This window comes from Saccopteryx bilineata, chromosome 2, assembly GCF_036850765.1.
Source record: "Saccopteryx bilineata isolate mSacBil1 chromosome 2, mSacBil1_pri_phased_curated, whole genome shotgun sequence".
NCBI classification, from domain to species: Eukaryota; Metazoa; Chordata; class Mammalia; order Chiroptera; family Emballonuridae; genus Saccopteryx; species Saccopteryx bilineata.
In genome coordinates this window covers 100,839,734-100,849,577 of record NC_089491.1, presented here as the reverse complement: position 1 = coordinate 100,849,577, position 9,844 = coordinate 100,839,734, and the positions used below count along the sequence as shown (strand labels likewise).

The 9,844-nt window shown below is 54.4% G+C and overlaps 1 protein-coding gene across 2 annotated transcripts in view; it reads right to left on the bottom strand.

Annotated features, from left to right (window-relative positions):
- Positions 1–442: 442 nt before the first annotated feature.
- ROR2 (receptor tyrosine kinase like orphan receptor 2) overlaps positions 443–9,844 on the bottom strand; it is a 221,048-nt gene continuing 211,646 nt past the window's right edge. For both annotated transcript variants that reach the window (XM_066257503.1, XM_066257504.1), the window contains exons 6-9: positions 9,335–9,649; positions 7,979–8,224; positions 4,951–5,153; positions 443–2,977 (exon numbers count right to left, since the gene is read on the bottom strand). In XM_066257503.1, the coding sequence (XP_066113600.1) occupies positions 1,532–2,977; positions 4,951–5,153; positions 7,979–8,224; positions 9,335–9,649 (2,210 nt within the window). In that variant the 3' untranslated portion in view covers positions 443–1,531. The remainder of the gene's footprint in view (positions 2,978–4,950; positions 5,154–7,978; positions 8,225–9,334; positions 9,650–9,844) is intronic.

The following is a 9,844-nucleotide window of genomic DNA, read 5'->3' as shown; positions in this document are numbered from 1 at the left end:
AGTTCATGTTGGGGGCGGGCCAGGCCCTGCGGCAGCTGGGACCTTTGCTGGCTGGTGGAAGCGTCCCCAGGCCTCACCCGGGTCACGGCTGTTACAGTGCCCCTCCCCTCACTGGAAACCACACAGCCACTGACCCTCCAGGTAACCGTGGCAAAGGTGTACTCTAGCTCCACTGGCCCCACGGCAGGCGGTACAGGCAGCCCTGGGCGGGCGGGTGGGGGGTGAAGGGAAGCCCATTCCCCTCTTGGCCTCAACTCTCAGCACTGCGCCAGAGCCATGGTCAGTACCAATCTTCAGGTCTAAAATGAGGTCCTGGGACCTCAGAAGGAGAGAGGTTTAAAACCAAAGACCAACTTTACATCATCAGCAATTAATTCACACACACACACCCCACCCCACCCCGAGACCTTACAGAGGAAGCAATGGGCTTGTTTCCATCTTTTATTGACAAACATACATCCACAGTCATATTAGGTCACGGTTCTGGACCAGCCCCGTAGGCTGCAAAGGGCTCCGCCCACATGGTCACGTGGGGCGCCTGCCTCATCCCACACCGCCCACGCCTGACACCTTCGTGATGGACGGAGACCCACATGCTTGCGCTTGGATACGCCCCGTGTGTAGTTACCGGTGGGAACACTCACGGTGCCCTGGGCCATCTCTCACGGGAGCTCTGAAATGAACGGACCAATCTTTTGTTGGTACCAACATAAGCAACTGAATTACAATCAGGCGGCATCCCAGGTGGGTCAGGTAAACAGTTAAATTACTAAAGTCATTATTTTAAGCTCAAAATACTTCAATGAAAATGGCATACAAAAAGAAAACATATAAATTACATTTCAGGTCTGTACATGACGCCAAGAAGACAAACAGTACTGTGCTCTGTACAATATCGCTTCCTTACAACATCCCAAACCCCAGAAAGACTTCCCTCCAATGCCAGAAAAGGGGGCAAAATACACTCGGAGGGTAAATCAACCATCCGTTCACAAAAAATACGAAACTGTGTGGCTTTAAGGCACATTTTGTTTTAAAACGAGACTCCCATTTCAGAAGCCCCTTTCTCGCCAGACCCTGGCAGGTGGCAGCATCCTGTCCCTACTGGTCTTTGCCAGCTGAAGGGGGCGACAGAGAGAAAGGCCACTCCTCCATCCGCAGCCAACAGCCAGTCACTGGGAGTCGTGAAGCCCAGGTCCCACCTTGCTGCCTTGAGCAGGCCTGCTGTCCCAAAGTTCTGCAATATTGGATCCATATGCAACACAGTGGGAACACCCACCCATTCTCCTTCAGAGCACAGGCAGTGCTGGCCACCCATCCTCCTCTGGGAAAATGCCGGTGACGCTGGGGGCTGCCATCAGTCAGGTGCCACTGGCTGAACGAGTGAACGATGGCCACAGCAGCAGCTCTGCAGAAAGGACAGCTGAGGAGTGCGTGCCCCCGGTGAGGCAGCAAACCAGCCCCCGAGGCCTGGGGCTCACGTCTCAAGGCGGGTGAAGTCTCCCACTAGTGCCCCTCAACCCCACAGCCCTCAGGCTTCCAGCTGGACCTCTGTCTCATCCATCTGCACGGTGTCATTGTCACCCAGCAGCTCGGTCTCGGGGACGGAGCCATCCTCCTCCTCCTCCGCCTCCTGCACGGGACTCTGGGCCGCGTCTTCAGGGGTGTTCTGCATGTCCTCGGTGCCCTCGGAGAGCAGGGCTGCCCTGTCGGCCACCGACGTGTTGGAGGGCGCGGTGGTGACATACCCGGTGCTGGTGGAGCCGCTGCCACTGTGGTGGGAGCCCGGCTTGGGGACCATCTGGGCAGGCACCTGCTGGGGTGCCATCTGCATGGGGATCTGGACAGGGTAAAAGTTGGGCAAGTAGGCCCCGTAGGCTGGCACAGGCTGGTAGCCATTGACAGGGATGTAGAGTTGTGGAGGGGGCACCAGGGGTCGGATCTGGCCCTTCATGGGGATGAACTGCGGCTGCGGGAAGGGCTGGGCCTTGGGCTTGGGGCCCCCATAGCGGGCGTTGCTGACGTTGCTGACCGGGCTGGTGCTCAGGGAGCTGGTCTGCGTGGCGTTGCTGGCGCCCGAGGTCTGTGCCGAGCTGTTGTAGGCGGACAGGCTGCCCCAGGCCCGGAGCCGGCTGTGGATGTCCTTGAAGCGAGGCCGCCGGCTGGGGAACTCGTTCCAGCACTCGATCATCAGGGCGTACACCCAGGCGGGGCAGTCGTCGGGGCAGGGCAGCACCTGCCGGCTGCGCACCATCTCCACCACGTCCTGGTTGGAGTGCCCGCAGTAGGGCTGCAGGCCGTAGCTGAACACCTCCCAGAGGACCACCCCGTAGGACCAGATGTCCGAGTCCACGGAGAACTTGCCGTACATGATGGCCTCGGGGGACATCCAGCGAATGGGCAGCAGCGCGCTCCCCATCAGCTTGTAGTAGTCGGCCGAGTACACCTCGCGGAACAGCCCCAGGTCGGAGATCTTCACGCTCAGCTTGTCGTACACCAGCACGTTGCGGGTGGCCAGGTCCTTGTGGACCACGTGGTGGCTGGACAGGTACTCCATGCCGGACGCGATCTGCGCCACCACGTGCACGAAGTCGGGGGGCTCCAGGGCCGACTTCACCGTGCGGTCGTCGTCCGTGCTGCCCACGTCGGAGTGCGGGGAGCGCATGACCAGGAACTCGTGCAGGTCGCCGTGCGGGCAGTAGCTGAAGATCATGCTCAGGGGCTGGTCCTTGGTCACCACGCCCAGCAGGCAGACAATGTTGGGGTGCTGCAGCCGCGCCCGCAGCATGGCCTCGTGCCGGAACTCCTCCCGTAGGGGCCCCTCCGCCTTGTCCTTCAGCGTTTTGATGGCCACAGCCTGGGTTGGCTCCCCTGGGGCAGGGCCGAACAGGTGGCCTTTGTAGACCTTCCCAAAGCGATCCTCCCCAAGTTCCTCCATGAACCTCACTGTGGACAAGCTGATCTCCTTGAGTTTGGCCTGCAAGAGAAAAGGCCCCGTGAAACCTTCCTGCCACTGCAATTCCAGAGGGAGAAACAGGGCAGTCCCCAGGGGCCAGTTCTAGTGCCGGCTGTCCCCACAGCCTTGCCGGGGACCTGCTATCCCCCTGCCCCGGGCTCAGCCTGTCCCACACATTACTCTGCTCTTAAACACACCCTGCCACCATGAGGCTGCCTGAAACCTCCAACAGGTCCCAACCAGGCTGCAAATTATGTCCCAAGTACAGCTGAGATACCATGGTAACGTGTGTGCACACCTAATTCACACACACACACCCAGCCACACTGAGCTCCAGCTGTCCCAGAGTGATCCCTGCACTGTGCCAGCTGTGTCCCCCCAGGGCCTCTCCTGCTCCCCAGCGTGTTCACAGAGGAAGCCTAACCACCACTGCCTGGAACAGTGAGACCCGTGTCTATTTCTCTCAAACCCAAGGGATATGTCTTGTGTTTTCTGTCTTTCTTAGAACCCAGACCAGCTGTTCTCCTGATGCTTCTCAGCTGTCCTGTCTGGCTGCTTCTTGATTAGATTCTCAATTAGATGCTTTCTTTTCTTTTTTCTTATTTAAGTGAGAGGAGGGGAAATAGACAGACTTCTGCATGCGCCCTGACTAGGGTCCGCCCTGCAACCCCCATCTTGGACCATGCTCGCAACCAAGCTATTTGTAGCGCCTAAGGTTGAGCCTCCACGGAGCCATCCTCAGTGCCTGGGGCCAATGTGCTCAAACCAAGCAAGCCATGGCTGCAGGAGGAGAAGAGAGAGAGAGAGAAGGGGGAGGAGTGGAGAAGTAAATGGTCGTTTCTCCTGTGTGCCCTAACCAAGAATCGAACCTGGGACTTCCACATGCTGGGCTGACACTCTACCACTGAGCCAACTGGCCAGGGTCTCAATCAGATGCTTTGTGATGGGAGTACCCTGTGGTGAAATTGATGCAAACTTGCACCACTCAGCTTTTATAGTTTTCATCCCTTCTGTGTGTCTGGCCCCATCCTTCTGGGAGCTTCCCTGACCCCAGGGGGCTTGCCGTCCAGCCACCCACCCCTGCCAAACACTGAATGACACCTGGAGATGGAGCTAAAGGAGTTTGCTCTTCCCCTTCAAAGCCTACAAGGGAATGAACTTCCCTCCGAGGCTCATAAGCAAGGTGACTGTCCCTTCACATGGCTGAGTGGTTGTGACAGACTTTTCCTTGCTACATTTCAGGTGTCATCATCCTGACAATGCCTACGGTGGGGTAGCCTGCCCTTTACTTCCTCTGCGAGACTATTGGCTCTGGTCTTCCCTGGAAAACAAAACAAAGCAAAACCAACCCCACTTTCCTTGAAAGTGCCATATTGGGTCCTGGCTGTTTGGCTCAGTAGTAGAGTGTCAACCCAGAGTGTGGATGTCCCAGGTTCGGTTCCTGGTCAGGGCACACAGGAGAAGCAACCATCTGCTTCCCCCACACCCCTTTCTCTCTCTCTCTTCTTCTCCTGCAGCCATGGTTTGATTGGTTCAAGCACATTGGCTGTGGGTGCTGAGGATGGCTCTGTGGAACCACTCTCAGGCACTAATAATAGCTCAGTTGCAAACATGACCCACGATAGGCAGAGCACTGGCCTAGATGGGGGTTGCCAGGTGGCTACCAGTTGGTGTGCATGCAGGAGTCTGTCTATCTCCCCTCCACTCACTTGGAAATAGAAAAAAATGCCATACTGAACCTAAGTGGTGGGGACAACCTGAGCCCCTTCCTGGTGCCTCTGTGAACACAGCTAATGCATCGCAGACAGAGAGGGAGAAGCTACCACTGGGACATCGACTTCTAAACATGCCTACTGTGTATTTTCTAAGGACACAAATGTGCTGACAAGTTTGAGAGGAGAAACAATGAAATGAATGGAAGTTTCAAAGAGTTATGTGTTGTGCTACAGTGAAATAAGAAGGCCACGGTGGCGGGCAGAGGTCAGCTGGGAGACCTGCTTGTGCTGGCCGATGAGGGGCATCTCCACGTCCTGGCTGGGGGAAGCCATCAGCTGCCGGCGCGGGGGTGCGGAGGCCGAGGCCTTCTGCTTGTTCCGGCACATGCAGACCAAGAAGAAGAGGCAGGCGATGACCAGCGGTATGGCGATGCTCGGGACCAGGATGTACAGGATCCCCATCCGGCTGCCGTCCTGGGGGCCTGGGGACAGCAAGACCTCGCTGAGTCTTCAGAACTCCAAGTTCTCCACCAGCCCACTCCCGCCTCCAACGACAGTATCTCAGCACAAAGGGACAACTTTATACACCCACCCCAGGAGAAAAAGGTGACGTACCCCAAAGTGTGCATCCTGTGGTAACCGTGACACCCAATCCAGGACTGCCCCATGGAAACACACCAGGCTACAGAGCACCCGAGACCAATGCACTCTGAAGGTCTCCCCGGGCCCTGAGCATCCTCACTCCTCCTCCCTGGTGCCTGGACGCCCCCGCGTACCAATGCTCTGCCCAATTTCACCTTCGCCGAACCTGACAAAACACGCCTGACCTCCGTCCTCTGTGAAAGGGACTTGGTGCTGGCATTAGAAATGACCTTGCTCTTCATAATGTATTTTAGGATGGTCCACATTTTTGTAGATTAACGTATTCTTTCAGGATAATGACTAAATGAGCGTTTGGTTTACAAGTGCCATGGTACAGGTGAGTTTGACCCTATACAGCATGCAGCAGGAGCCCGGGAAATCTGGAAGGACCTTGGTGGGACAGGGGTGCAAACAGTGTGCGGCTTCCAGGCCCGGCTTCCGTGTTCCAAGGCAGGACAGCGCTCTCTCTCCCCCTATAGGACATCTAGAGTGGTGCACCAGGTGGCAATGCCCACACCTGAAGCAGAGGTGGGGTCTTCTTGCCAGAAGGCAGAACCATTTTCCTAAAGGGGCCACCTCCCACCCCAGATGCCCAGCAGTTTTCTCCCCAGCCTGTGAATAATCACGTGGGATCTGGGTGCCCCAATGACCACTGGGTGATGGGCTCTCCATCTGAAAGCAGACAGGTGATTTCTGGTCACTGGGCTCTCTGAACATGGACACTATCACCACCTCGGTAAAAACTAAACATTGTCCCCAACCCAGCCTAGTCTCCTGGCACCACACACAGAACTCTCCTGCCCACATGGAGACAGAGCTTCTAGAAGCCTCTGGGGGCAGTGGAGACTGTCAATTCTCATTATTAGGAGTGGGAGGAAAATCCACACCCCTCAGGCCAAGAGCATGGGTGTGAGCACCGTCCAAACACTGTACGACCATTTATTTTATCATTACCTTTTAAAAATCATGAACGGAACATGTCTGTTCATTTCCTAACAGCCCATTTTACCAAAGGGTATGTCACTGACAGTAGCTTACTGTTTGCCCGAGTTAATTTGAACATGAAATAACCAATATTCAACTATTTTGACACTTAGATGTGGCAGTTTTTTTAAAAGTATGGTTTTTTTAAAAAGCAGTTTGAACAGAATTCATTTTAAACAGAGTCACACCAATCTGCATGTCCCTGCGTCTGGTTTCGGGCAGAATAACTCTGTCTCAGGCAGCTCTCGGGCCCCTCAGCAGCGGCACACAGCCCCATGGGGTCGGCAGGCCCCATCACAGTCAGTCTGCTTCTCATTCAGCTGTTAAAAGTGACTCCTCGGTGAACACCTTTGCACTTCTGCCTTCTAAGCACAAATACTCCCACAATACAAGATTTCCACAACTGCCAGGTCCAACAACACACATATTTTATGTTTTGATTTAGTTTTAACTACAAAAGTAATAACTGATCATTATAAAAATGTTTTATATTTTAACATTTCTGTAGTTCATGGGAAATCACAAGTTTTGAGTGAACCGTCACCAGGGATACATAGGTGCTCTGTGTGCATGTGCGAGCACACACAGAGCTTTCACTCATTTTGTTTTTTGTAAAAAGATAAAAAGAAAGAGAAGGGGAGGGTGGGGATGGTGGAAAGGGGAAAGGGAGAGGCGCTGTAACACAGCTCATGATCTACACCTTGCTTCTTTCCCCTAACGGGACATCATGATCATCCTTCCTTGCAGGAAGTGTTTCAAACCACTGGAGCATTCCATAGAGGAGCTATCCTGTAATCGAACTACTGACAATATCCTTCTTAACACTTACTCCCGCCATGGACCCACATTCTTGAAGAACTGCTCAGTGAATGGGAGTGCCCAGTTTAGGACCCGGAGAAGGTAATGAGCACAGGTTTGTACCCTCATCACCAGCAGGGCAGGCACGCCGGTCTCACGCCGGCTGCCAGGACAGGCTCCAGCTGAATGGTGAGACTGCATGCGCGTCACCCATTACCTCTCTCTAGCAATCTTTTAGTAATGTCCCACTAGCCCCTGACCCCAGGTTACCAGTCTCAGCTGTCCAGGCCAGCGGGAGCTGCTGCCACACAAACACTGGAATAAAGGATGACAGCGTTTGTGACGTTTGAGACCATTAATGACAAGCTCAGCTCCTGTTCATAATTTAACAGAGAGATTGCAGGGAAAATGGTTAAGAAATATAAGTTCTATTTTTCCCTTATTCTGTTGAGTCTATGAGGGAAAGCTGAGCAGAGTGGAGGGGGGCCCCCCAACTGCAGACACGGCTGAGGAGCTGCCGTCACTGGTATGATGGGCACATGTGTGTTAATAGCAGGAAATGTTATATGACAGTGTTAACGGAGAATAACCAGGACCATGCACAGGAAAAGAGCTGACAGAGGGACCCCCAAATGCAAACAGAGTGAAGAAATTAGGAGTAATTTGTACATGATTCTTTAGACGTTTCTATAATTTAAAACATTCTAGAATGACCAGATATTACTTGTATAACCAGCAACAGTTTAATTTAAAACAAATGCTTATGGTGGTGGAATGGGGGCGGCACCCAAAGCCACCAGCCTAGCCACATGGTGCCACATCATCACGAAGCGTGCTCAATAGTCAACACTTCAGAAAAAAATGAGGCAGAGAGAATACATACTACAAGAGGGTATGTCACACAGTTCCATGGGTACGTTTTTATTCTTCGTGAAGCACCAGGGGCCTTCCATCTGCCCTCCGGGGTTCCGGCAGTAGGCATGCCCCCCTCCAAGCTCAGGGAAGTCCGCGCTGGTCAGGTGGTGGCTGTGGGGGTGCTGCAGAGCCCACGGCTGGCACTGGTGTCCCGACTTGGTGGTGCTCGCTGTCCCTCTGTAATCCGTGCCCGAGCCATTGTAGCACTGGTGGTCTAAGATAGGAGACAAGTTAGGGGGCCTGAATTAAGAGCAAGCAGCCCTCCTCGGGTACAGAGAGCACCCTTCTCAGCGCTTCTAGAAAGAACAAACCACTTCCCCTGCATGTATTCAAACTGGACTTTCCAAAAGACCAGAGGGCTTTATATGACTTCTAAGAAAAGCAGCATTAAAAATAATGATTTAATAAATTCCCAAAGTCACTAATTAAATTAGGGGCGCATCAGGGACATATATGGGGAAGACAACTTGTAGAAGTTATTCCATGATGCGGACACCACTGTTGGGACTCCCCAGGCACCCACACTCCAGAACGAGGATCTCAACTGCAATCTCACTTTCGCTTGCTCTGGAACAAAACCAAACTGTGCAGGAGGGAGAGACTGCCCGGCCCGGCCCCCCTCTGACACCCCCACTACCCAGGGAGCACACGTGTGCCACTCCACCTTCCGGGAGGGGACCCCAGTGCTCTCTGAGCCAGCCCTGGGGTGTGCATGTGCTGAGCAATGATCCAGAGTGTCTGGATACTGAATTAAGAACTTTAATGACTATTAACTCATTTAATCTTCATTCTAACTACCAAGGTTAGTAGTTAGTATTCTCATATAACATGAGGAAATTATATTTAAGCAACTCATTCAAGGTCACATGGAGCAAACTCTGCAGCCAGGACTGGAGGATTGCAGTGTGCAGGTGACCAGGATCCTGGAGCCACACTCCAGAACCCCCAGCCTAGGGAATGAGTGCAGCCCCTTCCCTGGTGCCCTGGAGGAGGCTTAAGGCTGACCTACTCGGTGAGGACAAGTGCTCGTGGGTCACAGGAGGGTTTGGAAGCTTCACTGTTCCCCTGATGTCCTTAATAGTGTTTTGCGGGCAGACAGATTACTGCATCTTACAGAATGAAGTCTGAGTGAGGCTCAGAGAGGGGGAGTGACTTACTTGTGTCCCAAAGACAGGCAGGGGCCAGCAGGGTGTGACCTGGAGCTATGACTGCTACCCCTGCTCTTAAACCTACTGGAATAGAGGCCCTGGGCTGTGGGTCCCCCTTCCGGGATCGGAGGGGCCCTCGGCAGGCGCGGGTGGGGCAGGAGCGCGCAGGGACTCACAGCGGCCCAGGCGCTCGGCCGGGATGCCGATGCGCATGCAGTTGGCGGCATCCGGGCTGTCGGGCATGGGCAGCACCTCGCACTTGGGCAGCTGCAGCCGCATGAGGATGAGCGGGTTGGAGCGCGCGATGGTGTACTCCTGGCGGCAAAGGTCGCTCTCCAGCACCTCGCACTCGTCGCGGCACAGCTCACGTGGCTTGGGCGCCCGGGACCGCGCGTCACACAGCGGGAACACGAAGTGGCAGAAGGACGGGATGGCGAACTGCGAGCACTGGTCTGACAGGTGTGTGGATGTGCCGATCATGGTGAAGGCCGCTGCGGGGGCGCGAGACCCGTTAAGGTGGTGGGCCCCCGTCCTGCCCACCAGTGCCTCCAGTCCCCCCATCCTCACTCTCCTCTGCTCTCACTTGAGCAGAGCCCCAGGGAGTGTACATAGAAGGTTCTAGGCTACACTTACAAACATCAAAAGTTGAACAAAGAAAGAAAACTAAGACCAAGATCTCATCCAGC